We start from the raw sequence: 27,255 nt of genomic DNA, 5'->3' as shown, positions 1-27,255 counted from the left end.
TAGGTACTTTTATAAACCCCTACCTAAGAGCACAGTCTGTGAGCATTTTTGAGGTAATTTGGTTCCTCGATCAATAAAAGATAAATTGATTTTCTTCTCATTAGCAACAAATAACTCTTCCTTCGTCGATAGATACCATTTTTACGTAGGTACTTTTATTATTAATAGTAGGAAGGATTGCTTTCTAAAGAGAAAGTAGAGTTAGATTAGGTAGAGTTGCTCATCTCCCTGTGAGCTGTGATACCCCCTAAAATTTTATTCTTCAATCATTTTGAGCTTCTTTGGTACAACTGCTATCACTTTTTATAAAGATCTTTAATTGGTGATTGTTTCAAAATATATCAAGAATTTGAATGATGCATTCTACGGCTTGACGTTGTGGACACCAACAGATCACGTATGGATTACAATAAAAAGGAAGACACTTACTGATTTGGTAAAAAATGAAGTAGCTAAGTAAATGGTGTCCTAGCTCATGGAGGACAAAGGTCCTTCAAGATACCAAGATGACACAAATATAAGTGACAGCATTTTTCATAACTGGAACAGCACGATATGGAAAACAACGAAAATGTACAAAACTATTTGCTCTCGACGTCTGTACTGACTACGTCGCAGAGTAGTAATAATTTCAACCGTGTACACTAAGGTACCTTTACAATCCAAATCCTTTCCATTGTTATTTTTGTTGTTAGATATCCAGTGTAAAATGGCCTCTGAGCTGTATCTGGTAATTGTTAAATAAATATTGCTGACATATGTCTTTCCTAGTAATTCAACTTCATTCGATAGTAATGTAAAAAAAATCTCTTGAAATATGGTAATGGAGGCGAAACTTAAGAAAAACATAAAAAATCCCTTGAAATATGGTAATTGTGGCGAAACTTAAGAAAAATAGATAAAATCCCTTGAAATATGGTAATGGTGGCGAAACTTAAGAAAAACTTCATTCGATAGTAATGTAGATAAACCCCCCTGAAACATAGTAATGGTGACGAGACTTAAGAAAAATTACATTTAATAGTATTGTTGATAAATCCCCTGAAATATGGTAATAGTAGTGAAACTTAAAGAAAACAAATAAAATCCCTTGAAATATAGTAATGGTAGCGAAACTTAAAAAAAACAAACAAACATAAAATCCCTTGAAATATGGTAATGGTAGTGAAACATAAGAAAAACAGATAAAATCCCTTGAAATATGGTAATGGTGATGAGACAAGAAAAATTACACTTGATAGTAATGAAGATAAAACCCCCTGAAATATGGTAATGGTAACGAGACTTAAGAAAAATCACATTTGATAGTAATGTAGATAAATCCCCTGAAATATGGTAATGGTGGCGAAACTTAAGAAAAAAATCATTCGATAGTTGTAGATAAAATCCCCTGAAGTACGGTAATGATGGTGCAACTTAAGGAAAACAGATAAAATCCCTTGAAATATGGTAGGGTGGCGAAACTGAAGAAAAACAGATAAAAATCCCTTGAAATATAGTAATTGTGACGAAACTTAAGGAAAACAGATAAAATCCCTTGAAATATGGTAATGGTGGCGAAACTTAAGAAAAACAGATAAAATTCCTTGAAATATGGTTATGGTGGCGAAGCTTAAGAAAAACTTCATTCTATAGTGATGTAGATATATAGTTCCTAGAAACATGGTAATGGTGGCGAAACATAAGTAAAAGAAAAAATATTTATATCATTATTAGAAACACCTACCTCAGCTCTTGAGAGCAATAGAATCTTTTAAATGTTAATATATAAGAAATATAGAGAAATAATTCACTTATGGGTAATTGTATTGAACCTTGTTATGAAGAAACAAATTAAAGGACATTATTAAAATATGATTAAAGAAAAATAAATCAATAGACGGATTCATCAATATTTGCATAGAGAGTTCGCTCGTAAAACGAAAAATTCAAGGAGAATGTTGAAACATTCATGAAATGTTTTAAAAGGGATGATTTGAACAATAATTTAAGAACAACTCAATATTTCTGTACATTTTTCTGAAAAGGCCATATGATATTGTGTATAAACCAGGCATTACAAAATAAGTGTTACGGTAGAAATATATGAAAATGAAAGAAAATCTTTTTGAAGTGGAAATGTATCTTGAATGAAGGAAAATGTATCTTGAAAGTTGTGTTATACAAACCTGGAGAAAAGACATGGAAGAAAGCATTCTACAAAAGAAAATGTGTGCACCTATGGAATAATTAGAAAGCGTAAGAAAATACTAGGAAAAGAGATAATAAAAGGATATACATAAAAGGACAAGAAGATAATGCAATAGGAAACTATAATCTGAAGGAAAGAAAATAACTAATCAAGCTTTGAAGAAAGAATGCATTAGTGATTAGAAGTACTAGGTTTAAGCGCTTTGAAATCCTTAATATACAAGCAGAGAACCATTATAGGGTATTATGACGAAAAATGAGAACACGAAAACTAGACCCGTGGTCACAACCATGTGCTTCATGAGGTGGATACACAATTGAAAAATCTATCTAGAAGAAAACTATGCAGACAGATGTTGAATTCTGAAAAATTAAAAGAGAGAAAATGACAAACCGATTCAAACTTTGGATAGAAAAAATATATATTTGGAGGAAATAGGCACTAGATGCCAATAAGAAATAGGAATATAAATAACCATGCATCAGGAAACAGAAAAAAGTAGAAAGATATCGCAAACAATGAAAGAACATACATAATTTAACTATTGAAGAAAACGATTATCCATTGAAGAACGATGAACATAAAAGTGAGGGAACTAAGTTTATCCAAAGAAGGCAGAAAGATGAACCGAATTTGAGTAACGAATTACGATGAAAATCAAATGCAGAAAGGGAAAAATATAAAAAGTCTACACCCACAGGAAATAGAAAAAGTACGGGGACGCACGGAAACAATAAGAATGCAAAATAAATGGAAATTTGTGCCATACTAGAGACTGTCACTTAGTCATCATTGCCCGAAATAGCAAACTTTCGGAGAGACTTTAAATTATACATTTGAATGAAAGTGATTGAAAGGATATATTGAACTATAGAGATGCTAGGTTGATATGCCGTGCCGCGTAGAGTTAAGTTCTCGAATGTCGGAGAGAGGTATATATACAAAAAGTAAATAATGAGAAGAAATTAGGGGTTTGAATATTAATGAGTTCCAAATGTTGAGACAAGAACTATATCTAGTAGAAGGAATGAGAAAGTTGAATAATAATATGTTGGAGATGTTGACAATTATCCCTACCGGAGGAAGAGGAAAGTGTAATAATAATGAGTTGCGGAAGTTAACCCTTTCACAGAGGAAGTCGACTTTTGTCGACAGAACCAAATTTCCTTAACATGCGAATGTCGACTATAGTCGACGTGTTAAAATTTGTTTGTCCGTATCATGGCTTTGTCGAGAGTAGTCGCCAAAGTTGTACCGTTCATTTTTGTTTGTGTTCTATTGTTTTCGATAAACAATAGAAATCACACAGAAAACCTCTGGCGACTACAATCGACAAACCCAAGATACAGACAAATTTTAACACGTCGACTATAATCGACATTCGCAGGTTAGGGAAATTTTTTCCGTCGCCTTCCACAGTGAAAGGGTTAAAGAGTAACCTGCGTACAAGAGAAAAGAAAAAGTTGAATTATAATAAGTTTGTATGTAAAAGAGTAAGTTATATCGCAGAAGGAATTAGAAAATTTACTAATAACAGGTTGACTGCCAAGGTGATTTGAGGGTACTGAATATGGTCCCAGGAGGCCATAAATTTCATATTACCTTTGGTTCGATTATGGAACATTTTTGTCGCGATATTTTGTTTTTCCCGAAAATGTACCAATGGGAGCCGAGCATCTTATGTGATTCTCATTGTCTCACAGTAATTTGTGACAATGAGCATCATATATGATGCTCAAGAACTTGGATAAGTTAGTAATTTGTGACATCAAGCATGAGCATCATATATGGTGCTCATGGCCCCAGAGAAAAATAAGGTGAGCATCACATATGATGTTCATGGCAGTCAACCAGATAATGAGCTGTATATGATGACAAAAGAACTGTATGTCAGTAAGGATGAGAATGAATAATAATGAGTGGGGCAATTAAAACTATAAGTAGAAAAAATTAGAAAGTAGAATAATAAAGTGTTGGGGACGTTGAGAAGAAACTATATATTAGAGTGATTGAGAAAGTTTTATAATAATGATTTAGAGATGATGAAAGGAGAACTATTACCAGAAGGAAGAAGAAATTGAATATTAGTGAGGGAAGATGTTGACGAAAGAACTATACATCGGAGAAAAGGTGAAAGTTGAGTTGGAGTGCTTGAGGAGAAAACTATTATCAAAAGGATGAGAGATAATTATGAAATGGAGATCATGAATTACGCTATATACCAGAAGGAATGAGAAATTTGAATATAAAGAGCTAGAGGTAATGACGAGAGAATTGTGTATCAGAAGGAATGAGAAAGTTGAATAAGTTGGAGAAATTCAGGAAAGAAATGTATCCACCAGAAAGAATGAGAAAGCTTATTACTAATAACTTCTAGATGTTAAAACGAGAACTATGGGTATCAGGAGGAAGGAGAAAATTGAATAGTAATTAGTGGAAATGTTGAGAGGAAAACTTTCTATCAAAAGGAATAAGAAAGTTTAATAATAACGGATGAAGAGAAAACTATATACCAGAAGAGAGTAAAAATGAATCGTAATGAGTTGGAGAGGTTGAAAAGACAACTAAATTCAAGAAGGAATAAGAAGTGAATAATAAATAGTTTGGAATGATGTGGATAGAAATTCATACAAGTAAAACATACAAAGTTGAATAAGAGGGAGTTGTTAACGTTGAAGAGAAAATTATGTACAAATAAGAATTAGAAAGTTGAATGATAATGAGTGGTAGAATATGATTAGAAAATTATACACCAGAAAGAACAAAGTCGAAGAGTAGTGAGTTGTGGATGTTAAGGGCGAAACTATGTACCAGAAAAAATAAGAAAGCTGAATAATAACTAGTTTGAGATAATGAAGAGGAGTTGTATAATTAGCTCGAGGTGATGAGGAAATAACTATATACTACAAGGAATGAAAAAGTCGAATAGTTATGAGTCGAGGATATTGTGGAGGAAAGTATATACTAAAAAGGAGGATAAAGTTAATAATAATGAGTTTCAAATGGCGAAGAGAAAATTATATACCAGATAAATGGAAAAGTTAAAGAATAATAGATTGGGATGAAGGAAAGAGAACTATATATAAAAAGGAAAGACAAAGTTGTATGATAATGAGTTATAGATGTTGAATAGATAACTATGTCTACAAGAAGGAATAATAAAGTTAATTAATAATGATTTGAATGTACAGACAGAGTTATGTCTACCCGAAGGAATAAGAAAATTAAAAATTAGTGATTCGTGACGTTGAGGAGAGAAGTATGAAGAAAATTGAAAAAATGAATAATTAACTTGCTGGAGATGCTGAGTAGAAAAGTATGAATACCCAGAGAAATGAAAAAAATCTTAACAGTAATGAAATGTAGATGTTGATGGGAGAAGAATATGTACAAGTGGGTAATGATAAACTTAAATAGTAATGATTGTTAAGTTGATTTTGAGTTTAACGTCCCTTTCAGCAGCGAGGCTATAGGAAACGGGACCTACTGATTAACGTGGAATCCGAACCACATGAGCTCCTGCCGGGAATCAAACCCGGGTCTCCCATGCCAAAGGCGCGTACGGTAACTGTTTAGCCACGAAGAATCTTAAATAAATTGTAATTGTATATGAATTGTTACGGACAGCAATGTTTACAGAAAGAAAGGAAAGTTTAGTAATAACGAGAAGGAAATATTAAGGAGAGAACCATTTCTTCCAAAAAGGATGAGTAAATTAACAATGAGATAGAAATAATGGAGAGATAACGTTGTCTACTAGAAGGAAGGAAAGAACTGAATAATAATTAGTCAGAGATTTTGAAAAAAGAACTATGTTTACTAGATGGATATCAAAGATGTTATGGTTTGAGATTGTTGAAGAAAAACCTGTATCGATCATATATATTAAGAAAGTAGAATAATGACAAGTTGATGATATCAAGGAGAGAACTATCTCTAGCAGATAGATGCGAAAATTAAATAATAATGAGTTTAGGATGTTAAGAACAAAACTATGTGTACAACAAATAATGAGAAAGATTAAAAGTAAGAGATGCAAATCGTGAGGAGAAAGTAAAGGTTACCAGAAGAATGATAGAGTTGAGTCATCAGTTGAGGATTAGGAGGAAACTGAGAAATAAGAAAGTTGAATAACAATGAACTGGGGACGTTGGAGTAAGATCTATGTCTTCCAGAAAGAAAAAGAAAATAGAATAGTAATTATTAATAGTTGAGGATATTGAAGATTGAACAATATCTACTAGATAAAATGGTAACATTGAATAATTATAACTGAGGGTGTTGAAGATACATCTGTGCTTATAAGATGAAATAATCCAGTTGCATAAGAAAGAGTTGGAACTAGCAGGGAGAGAACTTTGCCTAGTAAATGGAATTGGAGAATTGAATAATAATCAGTTGCAAATGTTAAGGATGGGAATATACCTGCCAGAAATAGTAAGAAAGTTTAACAATGATGAGATAGAAATATTGATGAGAGAACTATGTCTACCAAAAGGAATGAGATGGAGATGGAAATCTTGAAGATTTTACTGTGTGTACAAGAAAAAATAATAACGTTAAATAGTAATGAGTTGTGCATCCTGAGAGATAATTAAATATACCAGATGAAACGAGAAAAGTGAATAATGAGAAGAAGATGATACTGTTGAAGGTAAAACTGTGTTTATCAGATAGAGTGAGCATGTTGAATATTAAGGAGATAGCTACTCACAAAAAAGAATAAGAAAGTTTATTAATGATTAGGTAGAAATGCTGAAGAAAGAATTTTGTTTATCAGATAGAGTGAGAAATGTGAATAAGAATAAGCTGGAAATCTTACAGACAGAATTATGTGTAGTAGAAGGAATAATAAAGTTAAGAAATACTAAGTAGGTGGAGGTGCTAAGGAGAGAACTCTGTCTACCAGAGAAATATGAATTGGGATGATGGAGATGTTAAGGAAGGAACTATGGACTTCAGGACAGAACTATGTACCAGATGGAATGAGAAAAATAAATTACTTAATGAATAGAGGATGCTAAAAAGAAAACTACATGACTAGAAATAATAAGAAAATTAAATGATGAAATGGAAGTGTTGAGAATAGATATATCAGGAGATATGGGAAAGTGAATAATAATGAGATGGAAAGCTTGTACACAGAGTTATGAGTAAAGAAGTAACGATAAAGTTAAACAGTAATGAATTGTGGATTCTCATAGATCACTACCAGATGAAATAAGAAAAGTGAATAATGATAAATTGGTGATGTTGAGAAGAGAAGTACGGCTACCACAATAAAGTAGAAAAGTTAATAATATTGAGGTAATGTATGAGAAGAAAACTATGTCTACCAGAGGAAACGATGAACTTAAATCATAATGTTTAAAATGTTAAGGAACACTAAGAACACTACCTGTACTAGAAAGAATGAAAAACTTTAATAATTAATAATGAGATGAGTATTCTTGAGGGGAGAATTATGTCTAGAAAAAGAATGAGAAGCTGAATAATAATGATTTGGAAATTTTGAAGACAGAACAATGGAAAGTTGAATAATAAAAAAAATATAGAGTCAATTAAAGAATTGCATACTAGAAGGAATGAGAAAGACGAATGTTAAAGACAGCACCATTTAATAAACGAAATAAGAAAATTGACTAATAAGAAATGGAAGATGATGAAAAGAGAACGATGGATTCAATATAAAATCGGCCTCGGCATTTCACATATCTGTAACTTGGGGCTGATTTATTGTGTCTATCAAACTGAATGAGAAAGTCGAATGAGTTGGATATATTGAAGAAATAACAATGTTTAGCAGATGGATGAAAAAATCTAATAACAATGGTTTGGTTGAGGGAAGAATTATGTTTAGTAGATGGAATAAAAAATTAATACTAATGAGTTAGGGATATTGAAGACATAACTGTATACCAGAAGGATTAAATAATCATTAGGTAGGAACGTTGAACTTAGCACTATATACCAGAAGGATTATGTAATCATTAGCTAGGAATGTTGAACTTAGAACTATATACTACAAGAATTATGTAATCATTATGTAGGAATATTGAATTTAGAACTACATACCAGAGGATTAAGTAATCATTATGTACAAATGTTGAACTTAGAATTGTATACTAGAAGGATTAAGTAATCATTAGGTAGGAATGTTGAACTTAGAACTATATACTACAAGAATTATGTAATCATTATGTAGGAATATTGAATTTAGAACTACATACCAGAGGATTAAGTAATCATTATGTACAAATGTTGAACTTAGAATTGTATACTAGAAGGATTAAGTAATCATTAGGTAGGAATGTTGAACTTAGAACTATATACTACAAGAATTATGTAATCATTATGTAGGAATATTGAATTTAGAACTACATACCAGAGGATTAAGTAATCATTATGTACAATTGTTGAACTTAGAATTGTATACTAGAAGGATTAAGTAATCATTAGGTAGGAATGTTGAACTTAGAACTACGAGTATATACCAGAAGAATTGAGTAATCATTAGGTAGGAATGTTGAACTTAGAACTGTATACTAGAAGAATTAAGTAATCATTAGCTAGGAGTGTTGAACTTAGAACTATATACTAGAAGAATTAAGTAATCATCAGGTAGGAATGTTGAACTTAGAACTATATACTAGAAGGATTAAGTAACCATTAGGTAGGAATGTTGAACTTAGAATTACGTACCAGACGGATTAAGTAACAAGTAGGTAGAAATGTTAAATTTACAACTGTATACCAGGAGAAATTAGAAGTAGGATTTTTGCAATCTTTGTTAAGCTACCAGAGGACAACCACCGCATGAGATACTTTATTTTGCAGGTACTACTGACCGAATCTGAACGCAATTTGTTGATCAAGTAGCCCATCATCTAAGAAAAAATGATCACTTTAGGGGTCAGGGATATGCTCAGCTTGTCTCGTCTCACATTGTATGTGGTACTTTATTTCTTGGTAAATACTGGCCGGATCTGAACGAAATTCATTGAGCAAATAGTCCATAATCTAAGAAATAAAGATGCTATATTAGGGAGTCGGGCTCAGCTTCCTTGTATGTGGTACTTTACTTCTTTGTAACTACTGGCGGGAACTGAACAAAATTCATGGGGCAAGACTCGGCTCGACAACAGAGGCTGTGTTCAACAGCTTTTCACGCCGGAAACATCTGAGATGAGTTCACCTCGGCTTGTTAATTTTACTGTTCTAAAACCTAATTCGAGTGCCCACATTAGGGCTCGTGGCGATGTGTGTGTGATTAGAGTTTTAAGAGACTTGAGAAGAAAACTATTTGCAAGAATTAAATACCTAACGAGATTAAAATTGTACGTTTATCAAGACTATACTCTGGGGGGGGGGTGAGGTGACGTGGGGAGGAAAGGCTTTTAAGTAGAGACCAGAATCACGCAGAATTTTAAGTACAGGTATTAGTTTGGGGAAGATGGTAGGAGAATTAACGGGTGTGACTCATGGACTTTTGGCAACCATGTACCAATATCATACTTACTTAGCAACAAGAAAAATTAAACTTGAAATACCACAGAATAGATAGAAAAGTTTAAGCAACACCTGCATACTTGAGTACAGAAAGCAGAATCCTTCAGTAGTACAGGTAGAAAATTTGCTACCGACTGCTAAACAGAAAACGTTGAATTCTCTTAATAACACGAATAGAAAAATCACTTCGTAACAAATAATTAGTGTCTCCTGAACCATTTCTTGTGGATTATACAGCTTAATCCCCTTTCAGCCAGAGGTCAGTCGGGATGTGACTGAAGGCCTGGTTCATTATCCTCCGAAACACAATGCTTAACCCTGATGCAATGGTGTCCTTCAACTCGTACAAGATTCCCAATGCATTATCATTGATGAATTTGTTCATTGTTTGCCCTGAAATGATACATAAATAAATATTTACTATTTTTCTTCATAAATAGTTGAAGAAGATTCAGTTAATTATAGAATTGATTTTGAAAAGCCTTTAGCGTCCCAAGGCTTACAAAACTTTACTACGGTGTGGTTTCTTCCGCTGGAGACCGAGAGCGCGGCGCATAAATATCGGCAAATGAAAACGGCAGTTTCCCTCAAGCTTAGTTTGGGTCCGCACGTTGTACAATTAAAGGTAAATATCAATTCTGTTTTAATTAGTCTAATAATATCTTTCCTTGATCTAGAAATGGAATACTGATACACTTAAGAACAATAATGAACTGATTTTTTTTGTAGTTAAAATTGAAGGCAAATCAAAATTCTTATTTTCTTCTTGCTGTTAGCAGAAGAGACGCGCAGTTACAACCTACAAGCGCTGAATGTAACTTGTTAAAGTACGGAAGGTATAACATCGTTAGCTTCCCGCGAAAAGTTGTAGTTGACGTTTATGGGAAGTGGCCAGCTTGGTTACTCGTGTCTCGCTGAGCGCGGTGAATGGTGGGTGGTGATTGGCTATTCTCTTACCACACCCCCAGTGACGAGCAGATCCAAGCGCGGGAAGCCCACGACGTTATACCTTCTGGACTATAGAAATGTAAAATTACATTCCAAGCTCCTGATTGAATTACGCTACGCGAGATACGATATATTTCTCAATGATTCAAGCGTTATTGCTACTCTTTCAAGTGGAAATGCGAGAGGTATAATAACTTCAACAATAATATCAGTGCAGGCTATGTACAATGTATTTGTTGATTGTCAATAGAATGAATACAGAATGATAATGTTTAATAATTTATTTACTGTATTTTGTTTGTTAAGAAAGCCTTTTTATGTATTTCAATTCTAGTATTATTTTCTGCAAACCTTCCACCAACTTCTACAAAGCCCTTGGCGGTAGTGCGGCGTGTTGTCGTTCTTAAGTGGAAATATCCAAAGGTCTAAAAGCTCGAGACCAGGAGGACCATTTAGAGGTTTTACAGCGGAAAATCCAAAGACATAGATTTCCCATAAGGCTTTACTCCTTAGAAAGATGGAATACTGATTAATTAAAAGGTGAAACGCTGTTTGTATTCTGCACAAGGATAAAGTACTTTGCAGCATAAATGTACGAGGGACTGCTTGAAAAAAAATATACTTTCGCCACTGTTTCTTCTTACCTTGTTCATGAAACTTTTTTATCCTCGCTAATCTGGAAACACCGCAAGTGGCAAGAAAGCTTTGGGCCAGTTGGCGCGTGCTTGGCTTTTGGCTTTCTATGCTTGTCCTTTCAACGCGTGCTTTCATACAGTCTGCCTTCGGTTGTACTTGCAAGCGATACTTTAGATCTTTCGCATAGCGTCATAGCATCACTGGCCATTCATTGGCTATTGACTTGCCCCCAGCGTAAAACGCTTGCTTTAAGCTTGAATAGAACACTGAATGCAAGGTTGCCCTATATAACTTCGTTACTGGAACCCAGCTTGCGGCATGCTTGCACGCTTTCCAATGAAGCCGGATACAAGCTTGCCGACTTCCAATGCAAGCTTACAGCAAGCGATTTGCAAGTTATCTCTGCTACTAGGGATTTTAGGGATTTACGATTAGATTTCTGGGCTCTCGACATCTTATGGCCATTTAGCCCGTCACGTTTGAGGGATGACGTCCCTCGGCGAGCACACTATCCGGGGAAAGAGAAGGAAGGAAGCGGATTGGGACCTATAAGTTAGCCTGGTGTGAATAAGGAAAACCCAGGAAAACCTCATTCAAGGTGGCTGGCCTGAAAAAGCTGTTACACTTTATCGACCGAGCTCCCCCATCGGGAATCGAATCCGGGACCGCTCGCACCGAAGGCGAGAGCGTTAATCTGTGGTACTAGGAACGTAAAGTTAATGCTGTGTTGCAATTTAGCGCGCTCCTCTGAGCTACCCGAGCTGTATGGCTTTAGCTTATTGGCGTAACGTGGCAACATTCAAATTCTTTCAAGGGCATAAAGTCAACAGTAAAAAACGACAAGCGCTCTTTCTTCTGGCTTAGACTCTAATTGGAGACGATTCATAGAATGGCATAACTAGATAAATTGAACCCAAGCTTTCACACAACTTTTAGTTATGTTTTATTTGTTTTTACGCTTTTTCTCTGTAAAAAGCATCTAATCTAAAACATTATGCTACTTTACTAACACTAATTTCCACACTTAAAATTAATCTAGAATCATATTTGCCATTTTTCATTGTGAACTATGGATAACTACAATACACTTCCTTACCTAAGAGCTTATTTCCATTAAACAAGTTTGTCAAGTGAATACTCATCCCTCCAACTTTGAAGTCAACTTTCATGTATGGAATATAGAGAATCTCACGACCCTGAACTTGTTGCCTTTCTGTTGTCATAAATACCACACCTGTCACATTTCCTGAAATTAAGATGCTTTAAATAATACAAGTTGCATGCATAAACGTTATAATGAATGTTGGCAGTGGTGGATCTAGAAGGTAAAACTAGGGGGGAGTTAGACTCCAGACTATTATAGAATAATAAATTTTCAAAAATATATGTACATAACAGCTTAAATTATTTTTGTCACTCAAAAACTGAGGGGGGGGGGCTAGGCCCCCACCCCGGGGTAGATCCGCTACTGCATGTTGGATATCCAATAACTATGCGAGTAGAGAGTTTCACACAGTGGATGTGGTGTTGAAAATTGTAAAAGAGTTTCGTTTACTAAAATTCCTTTATAAATTTACACTGTATAGTAGTGTATCTGTCAATCCGGGAGATAAAACGTGTATCCATCCGCTTGGAAGATAAAAATTGAGTCCGTGCGCTTGAGAGACATTAATGTGTCCATCCGCTTAGGCGAGACAAATGCGTTCGCCCGCTTCGGAGACAAAAACTGCGTCCATCCGCTTAGGAGACACAAAATGTGTTCGGTGGCTTGGGAGACCAAAATGTGTTCGTCCGCTTAGGACAGACAAAACGTGTTCGGCCGCTTGGGAGACAAAAAATATGTCCACCCGCTTGGAGGCAAAAAATGTTTGTCCACTTGGGAGACAAATGTGTCCACTCGCTTGGGAGACACAAAATGTGTCCGTGCCATGGTCGCGACTGCTTTTTACGACATCTCTCAAGATAGATCGTAAGAATGGTCAATCCGGGTACTCCGACGGCGACGAGCCACGACCAGGCATTTTTCTCTTCAAGGCGGCTTGTCAATGCACGGTACGTCATGTGAGAAAATTAAGAAAATAAACAACCCAATGCATTTTCAATGTCAAAACCTGAAAAAAACTTTGTGGATCACGGTACAGATGGAGGACGGCATGGGAACGGCATTCCTTGTGTGAATTAACATTTAGTGTTGCGACATTACCTAGCGTCGTGAAGACAACTGGGGAGCTACAAGAACGAAAGAAGTGTGAATTCAGGTCAAGAAAACCAACAGCAACTACGATTAGTGTTCTGCTGTCCACACATTCCCTAGTTTAATCCTTCCGTAACATGATTTATGAAAACAGTATATATACTAATGTTTTCTGGCGTCTAGGTGTATAAAACAGTGGAAATAAAACAATTAACCGTATGACGTGTACACAACTTGAAGGAATTTGGTTTATGTGGCGTGATATCTTTTCAACCAATATAGAAACCGGAGATGGTAGTAGATCTGTACCACTTATGGTTTTAGTGGAGAAATTAGAATGGATATGGGACTAAATTCTTGAGATGGGTTAATTGATTACAGAAAACCCTTCTTGGTATGAAAATGAAATGAAATCTTTCAGTTTAACGTCCCAGGATTATGCCCGCTAGACTAAGGAAGATGGATGATTAAGGCAAGTGAATGATGATGGTAACATTAGTGGAACGAAATGTGGGAGGAAACGGGAGTACCAGAAAATCCACGGACACGATGTGGTCCACCACAAACTTATTTGGCCGGACCAGAGGTAGGAGCTCTACCACTGAGCCACAGTGCTTCCCCGGTTCTTGCTATCGATTACTCTATAGTTTTGAACGTTAGAACCGGAAGTGGTTGATTTTTGTCATATTCACTTTGAATAGAGAGTTAAGAGAAAAGATGGTACCTATTTTTATAACCCTTAGTCGATTCCACGAAACTTCTCTCTACCTTTTATCGTTTTAAATATTAGAATCGAAAGTTGTAGTGAATTTCTATTACTTTTAGTTTTAGCGAAAAGTTGTGGATAGAAATAAACTATATCATTAGGACGCTTAATCGATGGCATGAAGGGGGCCGCGGTGGTTAGTGGTAGAGCATTCACCTCTGGTGCTTGGGGTCCCTGGTTCGAACCCAGCTCGCGCCAAGTGGACTTTGTGGTGGATAAACACCATGTGCGTGGGTTTCCTCGGGGTTCTCCCGTTTCCTCCCACCTTCTTCATTCCACCATTTCATTCATTTTTCATAATCACCGTCTCCTTTAGCCTAGCCGGCATAACGTGCGACGTGAAACCTAAAATTTCATTTCATTTAATTTTCGTTTGCATGAAACGGCTTCTCGTTATCTAATGTAGGTTTTGCTCTTTTAGTGATCAAGGTTAGAACCGGAAATGGCTGATTTGTACCATTTCCGGTGCATCAACCATTTCCATCAACAAACACGATTCCAAACTTTGACTTTCCACTTCATGGTCAAAATTGATAGTCATCTGTCAGTGGTTCTTGAGATTTGGTCTCCCGGATGGATGGACACACGGACATATTTTAGAGTAAACTTATAAAGGAGTTTTGGTAAACCAAAATCCTTAAAAAATGTTTTGATATTTATATTTTTCGCAATTAATTGCTAGAAAGAAAGGTCTCATAATACTTATTATTGATAGTATGTATTTATATAAAGGTAACCAAGAAAGTTGTCTCGCTTTTTGTGGAGGTCTGTATTTCATTGGCCCTCACACCGTGAGTTGAGATAAGGCGAAGGTCAGTTGTTGGTGTGAGTATATCCAACATACTACCTGGTTGTAGCTATTGAGTTACACCGTCAACTTTCGTAAGGATAGCGTGAATACGGTACCTCCGCAGAGCGTCATAAGGGCGTGTATGCTGTATGAGCTCAAACTGGGGTCAAACGGCGCTGCAGCCGAACGGGAGATATGCCAGGCCTTTGGTGAGGGTGTCGTGACTACACGGACAGTGCAGCAGTTTTTTTTTTTTAAAAAAAAAAAAACAAGTTTAAGAACGGTGACGAAACATTCGAAACGCAAAAAGTACAGGAAGACCAACACATTTACAGAATGATCTTCAGGCATCAATTGACGCGAACAGTAACCAGAGATGTGAGTAACCGGGACTGCAATTCAGTGTGAGTGGAGAAACCATTCGGCAGCACCTCTATCAACTTCGGAAGACTACAAGTTGGGTCGATGGGTCCCACATGATTTGACTCCGGGCCAGAAGGCAACGAGATCAAACACTTGTGTTTCTCTGCTGTCTCGTCTGAATAAGAAACCATTTCTGAATAGGATGTTGACATATGATGAGAAGTGAGTTATGTATATACAAAGCTCTACGGCGCCGCATCCCATGAACCGGTTCCAAAACAGCTGAAACCAGTATTGCGCCAGAAGAAGATTCTCCTGTGTGTTTGGTTTACTGCTCGCAGCATCGTGCATCGGGAACTGCTATCAGCTGGTCAGACCAGCAATGCAACTGTGTACAGCTCACATATGACAAGAAGAACCCTAAAACAGGGGTAGCGGGGAAAGGTCAACGACACGGTCAAATCCATTTTTAGTTTTTGAGGTGTGGACTATACTTAGAAGTCGTCCACACCTGTGTGCTATTCCGTGGTGTCATTTGAAACCCCCGTGCGAAAAGTAGGCGAGCCCATACCTACGTCACACTACTTCTGCTAGGGTTCTTCTCGTCATCTGTGAGATGTACTGTCAGCAGTTGAGCCGTGTTAAAAATAAATCTAGAGCCATAACTTCTGAATTGCAAATGCGTCCTTCTGTTACAGGACAACTCTTAAGCCCAACGTCGCTAGAATGACACGGGACTGCATTGTGCGCCTTGGATAGGAAACACTATTGCATCCGCCATGCTCCCCGGACATTGCAGCGTCCGATTATCAACTGTTCAATTCCTTTGACAATCACCTTAGAGGACGCCAGTTCAAATCCCTAGTAGACATCAAAATGCACTTTCGCTTCACGGCCCATCAAATTCTACCGCGATGGAATCCATCGTCTTCCAGAACGTTAGAAGAAGGTTGTCCATGCTGATGTGATTATTTTTGATCTTGCAGGTACGTCTTAGGTGACATATCGATGTTCAAAAGTGGTGGGTGAAAAAGCGTAGAAGTTTTTTGGTTATCTTTATAGAAGCAATTCTTAGCAAGCGCTTTTATTACGGAGATTCATTAATACTAAATATATTTATTTGAAAACTATTATATTAATTTGAATAACATTTTAAAGCTATATAATGAAGGCATTATGAATATAAATTCAACAGATACGGGATGTTTACAATAATTATTTACACTATTATTATTATTTTTTTTGTGTTAGAACACTTTACACAATTAATCTTATACGCGTAATATTAATTTTATTTTTGTTAATATAGCTAGCTATATCTCCTAGTATATTAACCCATGTTTATACTTAAAAACTTAGAGGGTTATAAATTCTGGACTTATATTGAAATTTTATAGCTTATTGCCAATCAGCGTTTTAATTAATCCGTTAGAAAATAACGATTAAAATAATGACTTGAAAGTTTCGTTATTTTTTAACTTATTTAAAATTTGGAGGTGTTAAATTTTTAATTGAGGGTCGTAAAGAATTCGTAACAATTTACAAATTGACGTTAGTTTTTTTTTTCAAAAAGCACCAAATATACATTCTGAAATAATATTTTGTGACTTACTTCGAAACCTCCACGGACAGCCCTAATCACATGCGAACTTAATTCAGTATTATTTTCCCAAAATAAATATAATTTTAAAAAAAGGTCCCTTGTAGAATTAATAGATGGTACAAAAATATTTTAAAAGTGTAATTTGATTGATATTTTTCTCAACTTCAATTTTATTAAAACCTTTCAATATTTTTTTCTTATTTTATATGAAGTTTCGAGCTTTTTATTAAAAAAGACCATAATATTCTTGTATTTGAAAACTATAACACTAACGCAGACCACATTTAGCCTTTCGTGGAAATACACAAACCCCAATTTTTGGTGTGGTCGTAAATTTATATATTACAAAAACAAACTACTTACTTAGGTTAACATTAACATCTCCGGAGCCTACGATAGGTAAAAGAAGAACATTGCCTTTGAGGTCATACTTGGCCTCCACTCGAATTTCAGGAATGTAAATTCCAAATCGAAATGAGTAGTCCTTCATGTTAAAACTGGAATAAGAAAATTAAGAACAAAACCAGATGAATAATATTTCATTGGCTTCTTGTTTTTACTTTTTTTATGATGTTACACATAACTATAAATATAATATACTTGTAAACTCATAAATTACTAATATATCAGGGTTATTTTTTGAACCTTAGTTAAGTCACCAGGAAGAAAAAAAAAAAACATGACAAGAGAAAAGAGGGAGAGGAAGCATAAGATAAAGCTGCTCATTGGATCTTGCCGTTCTTACTTAAATACCAAGGTTGGTTCATTTTCATTGAGCCGAATTTAAATGTGCTGTTTAGCTAGAAAATGCCGTGTTTCCAGCATCGCTTGTGTTTGATCAGCAATCTACTTTTACTGACTATTGTCCGGCATCGGAGTTTCCATTGCAGGAGATTGCATTGCATTTGGACCAGGGATATTGGATCCCAATCCTCCTTACAGGCTTTCTATAGGCCAGGTACCTTGCGGATTCTACGATAGGACAGGCGCCGTTTGAGGAATCCAAATTGGGTAGGCATCTGGATTCTTAACAGGGATAGGGATATTAGAATTGCTGGAATTCCAATTTCCTATTCCATACAGCGATGCTTCCGTTATATAACTGTATACTTTATCTTGGTGCAGTTCAACCTGCTTCACATCTTGTCCATACAATGTTGGAATTTCGTGCAGCTACATTTCAGTCAGGATATGAGTCTGGTAGTACGCTGCGTTCATTTTGACGTTTCCCTCCACCTTTCACAGACACAGTTTGTCCCAGAGGAAAACCATTTAAGAGAGATCGGCCACAATCGTGGTACGGTTTGGGAAACTGGTCTAACTGTTTGCGTCGGTATGGTGAACGCAGGACTCTGCCGCAAATTTATGTATAATACGATTCAGAGTAGCAAAGTCTGCATGAAAATTATGCACTTGACACATTTCTACTTTGCATGATGGCGTGAACTTAGTGTCGCAACGGGTCACAATGAACTCCTAGAATCCGTTCAGTGTCGGCGGCATCAGCGGCATCGGCGGCTCAACCATATTACTCTACTGCGTTCCTTGCCATGTGGCAATCTCACGACGATGGGTTGCCCGTGTGGGTACAGTTAAACATTGACTTCGGTCCCAAATAAATGAATCAACCTCTGTATACGGATTCTGTCATTGAATCATCGTGAAGTAGCAAGCGTGAAAATATATCGAGTGCAACTGAAGTGGGCGCCAAGTGTGAACTCCATGATATAATTCTATTTCTCTTCGCGGTTGCTGAATTTGCCGAAATTTCGAGATCAGACAATTCGTAATCCATATCTTTCCCGAACCACATGATTCATACGTTCGTCAAAGTCTTCTGTTGAAAGAGATTTCCACTCTGGCACTCTCTGCAGTACTCATTTACATAGCCATTACTGATAACTTTACCGTTGTAATCCTTACTCATTCGGTGATAAATTGTAGCTATATCATGCCCTTCCGGAAAAAATAATAAAATTACATTACGTTGTTCACACTTGGCGGATGCTTCATTTCCGATCGGTATGTTTTTTACGCTGGATACTCCACAATGTTTGAAAGATAATATTTGTTTATCGATGTAGATAATGAACGAAGAGCTATAAAGATCCTAGACTTATCCCTTTTTCGTTATCTTAAGTGGTTTTCCTCTGGTGGTCCAACAAAGATTGAAAAAGTAATAACCCTCATACATTAAACTAACATAATATACAATCTATAACTTGTTTATTTGCAAAAATGGCGACAACTTACTGGAAAGAATACTAAGAGGTGATTTTCCAGAGATACTTGAACGGAAAAGCGCTGACAAGTGAGTTATTTACAGAAGAGGAACTGGAAATTGGCAATTGAGGGGGTGGGGGGCGAAAGGGGAGCATTGGAGCATAGAACATCGTGTTACCTCAGTTCGTAGTTATTACGAAACTAAGTTTGTGTCAGAAGTGGAACGAATTTTAAACGAAGCTTTAATGTTAGTCATCCCGCGTTCTCAGGAGTTCGCACTTGTTCTTGGGGCTCCGTGTTTCACATCCAACACACTACCAGTCTCTTCAAATTTCTTCGCTCAAGACAATATGGTATTCCAAGACGGAATCTTACCATGCCGACCAAGTTTCGCATTTCTGGCACGGACTCAGATTCCTAATAACTACGAACTAAGATTACACGTTGTTATGTTCTCCCAGTGCTCTATTGAGACTAACCATGTAACGTGGCTTTCTCTTCTCTTTCCGTTCCCACACTGAAAATCAATATGAATAATTACGCCTGCGTGATATTCAAGTTTCAAATCTGTCAGTCACGTCGGTGCTACCCTGTATAAATCCAGAGGATTTAGGTTAGAAGAGCGTGCTGATCACTCAATAGAACTCTGCGCAATGTCCATCGACGCGGTAACTGGTCACAATCAGATATTAAAATCGCATACCACATTGATTATAGAGTAAAATCGTTCATTTTAATTACCAAATAGAGACCACGCCTTTGTGATAATTTACTGCAACTTTATCAAAGAAAGGGAATAGCGCTCTTTTGAACACTATATATATATATATCTATATCTATCTATCTATCTATCTATCTATCTATCTATCTATCTATCTATCTATCTATCTATATATATATATATATATATATATATATATATATATATATACTTTTATTCTAGAATTTTCAATACATATTCAATGAATACGTTTTTGAAAATCCATTTACATGCAAAACTACAAACACCTACATGTAATTAGGTGATACGTACTTGACAAATGTAGTCGATGAGTTACTTGCTCCATGTGCAATAACGTTCTTAAAATAACCTGATATTCTAATTGGTCCAGCTCCATGAGTCAGGCTAAGTTTCGATATTTCCATTGGTTCGAAACGATTTACATTAATTTCTGGTATTCCTGTAATGAAGAAAGTTCATTAATTTCTATTCTCTTGCATCAATTTATGTCATCAGTTTATGCCGTCTATTTTATTTAGAAAAAATCGTTCTGTTGACAGAAATTTGATTCCGTACCGATTTGTCCCGTACTGATCCATCATGACATTTTACATCATTTACTTATTGTTATCTATTCAGGTATTGATTTAGTATCTTCCTTATCTGTTCTTAATTTGTTTTCACTTATACCTGAAGCTCGAAACAAACCAAAGTAAATACATTCATTATCTTAATAAGTTAAAATGTCACACTTGATCGATGCTGTTTTGTATACCTACTTTTGAGCCACTCTATACTTATGAATTTAATGGTAACTTCTGCAAGGAAATAAGACCCTGCAACTCATCAGATTAGTAACGCATTGGACCAACTTTCGCCATCACAAGTGCTCTGATCACTCACTCTCACTCTATGGCCTATGGAACCCGGAGGTTCAATGCCGCGTTCACAAAAGCTCTCCACTGACTTCTATCCTTAGCTAACTGCATCCAGTTTCTACTTTGTATTCCAATCTCTGCGAGATCCATCTTAATATTGTCCTCCATCTGCGCCTAGGTCTTCCTAATGGTCGTTTAGCGATTGGTCTTCCAGTCAAGACTTTGAAAGCGTTTTTACTTTCTTCTATTCTAGCTACATGACCCGCCCACCTAAGCCTCCTAGACTTGACGACCCTAACAATGTTGGGTAAACCGTATAAATTATGTAGTTCCTCGTTATGGAGTTTCCGCCATTCCCCATTCCCGTTCCTCTTTGATACGAATATTCGTCTCAGGATCTTGTTCTCAAATACTTTCAGTCTATGTTCTTCCCTCGGAGTAAGTGACCATGTTTCGCAGCCATACAAAACAACAGGCATGATTATCGTTTTGTATATTTTAAGCTTCAAATTCCTCGACAGAATTCGGGACGACAAGAGATTTTGAACCGAATAGTAACACGAATTCCCTGCCTTTATTCGACATTTAATTTCTTCGTGGATATGATTTTCCTCTGTTAATATTGATCCTAGATATTTGAAAGTATCCACTTTATCAAAAGTATTATTTAATATTTTAACGCGTCCATAATTTGCTGTATTCCGATCCCGACGCACTTCCATGTATTTAGTTTTCTCTGCATTTACTTCTAAACCCATGTCCCTGTAAGCGTTTAATAAGATCTTTGCATTTCTTTCTATTGTTCTCCTATCATCCCCTATTAAATTTACATCATTAGCATATGCCATAACCTGGTGGATACCGTTCAACTTTAGGCCCTGGTTGCTATCTTTGATTTTCCTTATAGCGTATTCCAGAACAAAATTAAATAATAATGGCGACAACGCATCTCCTTGTTTCAGGCCATTTTCGACGTGAAAGCTCGTGGACAAAAAATTTCCTACCGGGACTTTACTTTGGGATTAATTTAAACATATCTTAATTAATCTAATTATCTTTCTCGGTGTTCCAAGTTCTGTAAGAACATTGTATAATGATTCTCTCCTAACCGAGTCGTACGCCTTTCTAAAATCAATAAATAGTTGATGCACCGGGGTATTGTATTCCCACTTTTTTTCGAGTATTTGGTGAATGGTAAATATTTGGGCGATAGTTGATCGATTTTGCCTAAATCCGCGCTGATAATCTCCAATAATTTCATCTGCGTATGGGGTCAGCCTTGCTAATAGAATATTTGAAAGGATTTTATAGAATGTTGACAGAAGAGAAATGCCTCGATAATTATTACAGCCAGTTTTGTCGCCTTTCTTGTGAATTGGAACAATGATTGATTCTTTAAACTCTTGTAGCAATTCCTCCTTGTTCCAGATAAGGAGAATGAGTTTGTGTGTGTTTGTGATAAGGAGAATGAGTTCACAAGTGCTCTGATACCAAGTGTAATTGAAGTGATAGAGATTCCGAATGGTAGCTAGTGGAATATTACACCATTCATCGTGCAGTACATAATTATGTTTCATGACATAGGATAGAAACGGAAATCTGCACTGGGTAAGTTTCTCCGAAATGGTCCACAAATGTTCAATTATGTTCAGATCCGGTGTTTGGGATGGCCAGGAGAAAGAAGTATTCAGCTTCATCCCGATGTTCTAAAAACTACTCTATCTGTATCATTATCGTGTGATATAACATCATAGTTCGAAAGTAACATCGAAATGATAGAATACACATTGTCCCCCTAGAATGCTAATATAACCACGGACAGTAACGTGACGGATAAGCGTTACCCTGGACCCTAGGAAAACCAGGATATTGCGATCTACAGCATCGTACGAGCAGAAGGGTTTCACAGTTGGGCAGACACACTTCGCATCATATGCTTCTTAGGGCGTCCAACACACATAAACCAATCAAGTGGCTTGAAATAAGGAGAACGATGGTTATTTCGCCAATATCACACGTTTCGTGTTATCAGCGGTCCGTGCTGTATGTTCGCGGGACTATTGGCGTCGTGATAAAGAGCATGGTCTTTTATGAGGGTTTCTTCGGTGCAATCCAATTCCGATGGCTCAGTGTTAGAGCGTTCACCTCCGGTGCTTAGGGTACCTGGTTTGATACCAGCTTGCGCCATGTGGACTTTGTGGTGGACAAACACCGTGTGCGTGGGTTTTCTCGGGGTTCTCCCGTTTCTTCCCACTTTCTTCGTTCCACCATTTTATTCATCTCTCATCATCACCGTCTTCTTTAGCCTAACTGGCACAACCGTGGGACGTAAGTGAAACTTAAAGAATTCATATATATATATTTTTAAATTTTACTAAATCATGTCAGTCAGTGAGCAATGGTAAAAAATGAAATGAAAATCTTTGAGTTTTACGTCCCACGGATATGCCGGCTGGAGTGGGAGGAAACGGGAGGACCCCGAGTAAACCCAAGCACACGGTGTTTGTCAACCACAAAGTTCACTTGACGGAGCAGGGTTTGAACCCGGAACCCCATGCACGAGAGGTAAACGCTCTACCACTGAGCCACCGCAGCCCCATGAGTGAGCAATGGTAATTCTTAATAGTTAACAATCGCTGCTCTGCTACGTTTGCTGCCTGTCTACCTGCTTGCCTTTGTTGGAGAAAATGAAATGAAATCATTCAGTTTAACAAGTAAATGAATAATGATGGAAACAAGCAAGTGAAGCAAGTGAATGATGATGGAAGAGCTAGTAGAATGAGAAAGTGGGACGAAACGGGAGTACCTCCAGAAAACCCACAGATAAGATGTTTTCCACCACAAACTTACTTGACCAGGGATTGAACCACGAAATCAACGCACCAGAGAAAAGAGTTTACCACTGAGCCACCATGCCGCCTTTATTGGAAATGGATTTTGATAATGCTGAACCTGAACCACCTTTTTCTGTTTATTATTACGACAAGGGTAATAAATAAAATTAATAAGTAATAAGTTAAATGTAAATAAGTAAATGTGCAATTATTAATGCCATAAGTACCATAAATACCACAAACATTTATTCCACGTCAAGCATACTATAATTTCGTACCTAAGAAAGATGAACACAGTATACAGGGTGGTCCAAAAATAGGTATACAGTCCCGTACTGATCTGCTCACTTTATTTCTCATATCATTTCTTATTATTATCAAACAGGTAGACCTAACTTCTTTATTACTTGTTCTTAATGTCTTTTTATTTATACCTTAAGTCCGGAACATCCGAAGCAAATAAACCCATGAGCTAGAATATTATACTTGATCAATGCAGGGTATATACCTGCTTTTGGGGCACCCTGTATAAACTGCACACAATTGTTTAGGACAGCGCAATATTTGATAGTGCAATGAAGCATACTACCATTAACAGCCCAAAACCATAGTTAGATTTGAATACTAATATTTGTGTTATTGCAAGTTAGGCAAATTAGAGAAAAGTCAAATGTAAAGAATTAGAACTTTTAATAAAGGGTGGTTTTAACCTATGTACAGCGATCTGAAGACTTGGGGTGGAATAACTAATGTTGCTAAAGCTCAGAAGACAATTTTCTATTATTATGGAGGTAGATAACTAATCTACACTCGTCGATATACAAGGTAACTAAAAATGTTCTTGCTTTTTCAATGTCCCATTAATCACATGCTCACAGAGTGAAAACAAAATTACGCACGTGTCCGCCAAGCGATCGGAAGTTAGTCTGAAAATTGGTTTTCAGTAATACAGGCACATTACGCACATAAACAGTCATAGAAAGTCCAGAGAAATTGCGGTTTAGAAGCATTTTGTTTGCTTGTGTTCGTTGTATGACTTTAAATTGAACCTGTCAACTACCGCATCAAGTCCCATTTGAGGGCATTTGAGGGCAATACCATGAACGAACATCGCCAGGCATTGTTTCCGGAAATTCCGTTGGGGAGATCTTAACCTTTTGGATAAACTTCGCAGTGCACAACCACATGTGTTGGATGACGAGGACCTGAAACCAGTCAACGAGGACGACAATGGTCCAAAATGTGATGACTTTGCAGAAAGTTTGCATGTTTCTGCTGAAACAAACTACATCTACATGGGATACGGAAATAATACAAGTTAAGCAAATGGATACCCCACACATTGTTGACAGCCAACCAGGAACAACGAGTGACAGCCATCACTCGGCACCTAAACACACCCATCTTCAATCATTTACTCACTGGTGATGAAACGTTGGCCGTTTATGATAGTCCCAAGCATATCAGACATGATTTTCGCCACGTGACTTTGTTCCTCACATTTCAAGACCACCTTTGCACCCACGAAATGTTATGCTGTCTGCTGTCTTTATGATATAATTGTCGGCAAGTGGTGCATTACGAGCTCTTTCCACTTGGTCAAACCGTCACTGTTGGCATCTACTCTCCGTAATTGCAAAGGATACACCGTGCATTGTGGCAGAAGGATCCGGCATTGGTGAACTGCAAAGATGTACTGTTCCTTCAAAACACGGTAAACCACATGCAAAGAGGACCCGGGAGACCTTTCAGTAACTTGGCCGGGAGACACTGTGCCATGCACCATATTCACTGGATATTTTATCTACAGGTTACCAACTGTTTCATTTCCTCAACAATCACCTCCATGGAAGATCCTTCAGTAATAAAGAAGACCTGCGGAACGCACTCACGGACTTCTTTGCATCCACGACCACCGAGTTTTATTACCAAGGTACTGTGTGGAAGCAAGAACATTAGCAAAACATATTGGATGCTGGTGGAGATTAGTTAGAAATCTTAACATACGTACCATCCACTGTATTGATCTTTGTTTACCACCGCTCTAGAACGACAAGAAGTGATTTTGGTTACCGTGTACTACAAAAAGCTTATGGTTAAATATTTAGAACAATCATATTGTATTGCAAAAGATGAAAATCGAGTAAAATTAAATTTGTCTTACCTCTAGCGAGCGCTGGAAACATGTACTGGAAAGTATCTCTTAAGCAGGCATTTAAATTTGGATCCTTCTTGTGACAAGATTTTAACCAACTCGCTGAAAAAATTAAAAAGAAGAAAATTAAATGTGGACTTTCAAAAAATATTTATGAATTGATTGTATTAAGTTTAAAACTTTAGCTGCTCAAACAAGAAGCAAAAACTTTAATAAACACAATCGGGGCTAAGCCCAAGCCAAAACTTCTTAAGGCGTCATCCCCGGGTAATCACCGGCTTTGTATTCTTACATTTATAAGTACGTGCACTACAGGAAGGAGCCCTGAAGGTGAGGATAGAGGTCTTCTGATCAGCAACAACTTATTCCCTAGAGAATCCAATCCTTCAAAACAAATGCAATCCGTGCTTCAAATACCGTAGATTCTTACAAGGGGGTTCAATTTATAACAGGAATTTCTTTCTTTTTACAGATGCAGCTGTGCGCAGCTTGGCGTCCGTACCGCATCCTATGATAGGGTAGTCTTGACACTTTTCTACGACATCGGACTCAGAGAGCGACGATAGACGATAGCAACAAGCCTGAGAGTGCTGAGATGGCGGCCACACTGAAGCAGCGCTCCATCATCGCTCCATCTTCAAGATTTTCAGGAAGGAAGGCGTGATACCTGCTAAAACTTCCCGAAGATTAAGTTCGAAATATAGCAAAGAAACTCTCTCTCAGTCGCAAGTATACAGGTGATGTTCAAAATTCAAGGCAGGAAGAGAATCTGTTCTCAACGTGGCCCGTACTCCACGCCCAGCTACTGCAGTCAACGTGACCAACATTCATCGGGTGGAGCAGCACATTCTGAATAATAGACACATCAGTGTGAGAGATTTGATTGCGAAATCAAACATCAGCATGGGAAGTGTGGAAACGATCACCCACGAACACTTGCACTTCCGGAAATCACAGCCAAATGGGTTTCAAAATGTAACGTTAGATCAGAAACAGTGTAGAGACCGTGATGGAAACTGATTTAATGTTATTTAATCTGTTTCTTTCAACTCATTCAACTCTTTAAATACGAGTACGAAACTTCATTGGTAATAGAGCTCAAACTTTGCCAACAATTACAAAATCTGATAAATAGTGTGTCGCTTACAGCGACACCGTGTGGCGCTATGAACAACTTTACTGCTGTTTCACGTTCAGTGTTGCCAATTGAGCAATTTTATGACTAAATATAGTCATTTCTACATGGTGTTTAGCCAAGAAAAATGTGATTTAGCTATTAGCTATACTTTTCGCCAATTCTGCGTTCGAAGTTGACAATTTCTAGCCAGTTGTGTTTAGCGATAGTTCAGTAAGTTTTCCTATCAAAACTTCTCTAAAATTAAGAATAAAACAGAATGAAACATGATTTGCTATTTTGTTCATTCGTCAGTTTGTAGTAGTATTA

General features: G+C 36.8%; 1 protein-coding gene across 1 annotated transcript in view; it reads right to left on the bottom strand.

Annotated features, from left to right (window-relative positions):
- Positions 1-27,255, bottom strand: part of LOC145692594 (uncharacterized) — a 138,165-nt gene that overhangs the window by 77,662 nt on the left and 33,248 nt on the right. Inside the window, exons 2-6 of the mRNA XM_081767915.1 lie at positions 25,821-25,913; positions 20,257-20,404; positions 17,364-17,497; positions 12,381-12,530; positions 9,940-10,093 (exon numbers count right to left, since the gene is read on the bottom strand). Coding sequence (XP_081624041.1) covers positions 9,940-10,093; positions 12,381-12,530; positions 17,364-17,497; positions 20,257-20,404; positions 25,821-25,913 — 679 coding nt within the window. The remainder of the gene's footprint in view (positions 1-9,939; positions 10,094-12,380; positions 12,531-17,363; positions 17,498-20,256; positions 20,405-25,820; positions 25,914-27,255) is intronic.

This window comes from Thermobia domestica, chromosome 8 (genome assembly GCF_964235325.1).
Source record: "Thermobia domestica chromosome 8, izTheDome1.hap1.1, whole genome shotgun sequence".
In the NCBI taxonomy this organism is placed as follows: domain Eukaryota; kingdom Metazoa; phylum Arthropoda; class Insecta; order Zygentoma; family Lepismatidae; genus Thermobia; species Thermobia domestica.
Note: the sequence above shows the minus strand (reverse complement) of the source record. Positions and strands in the feature narration are given on the sequence as shown.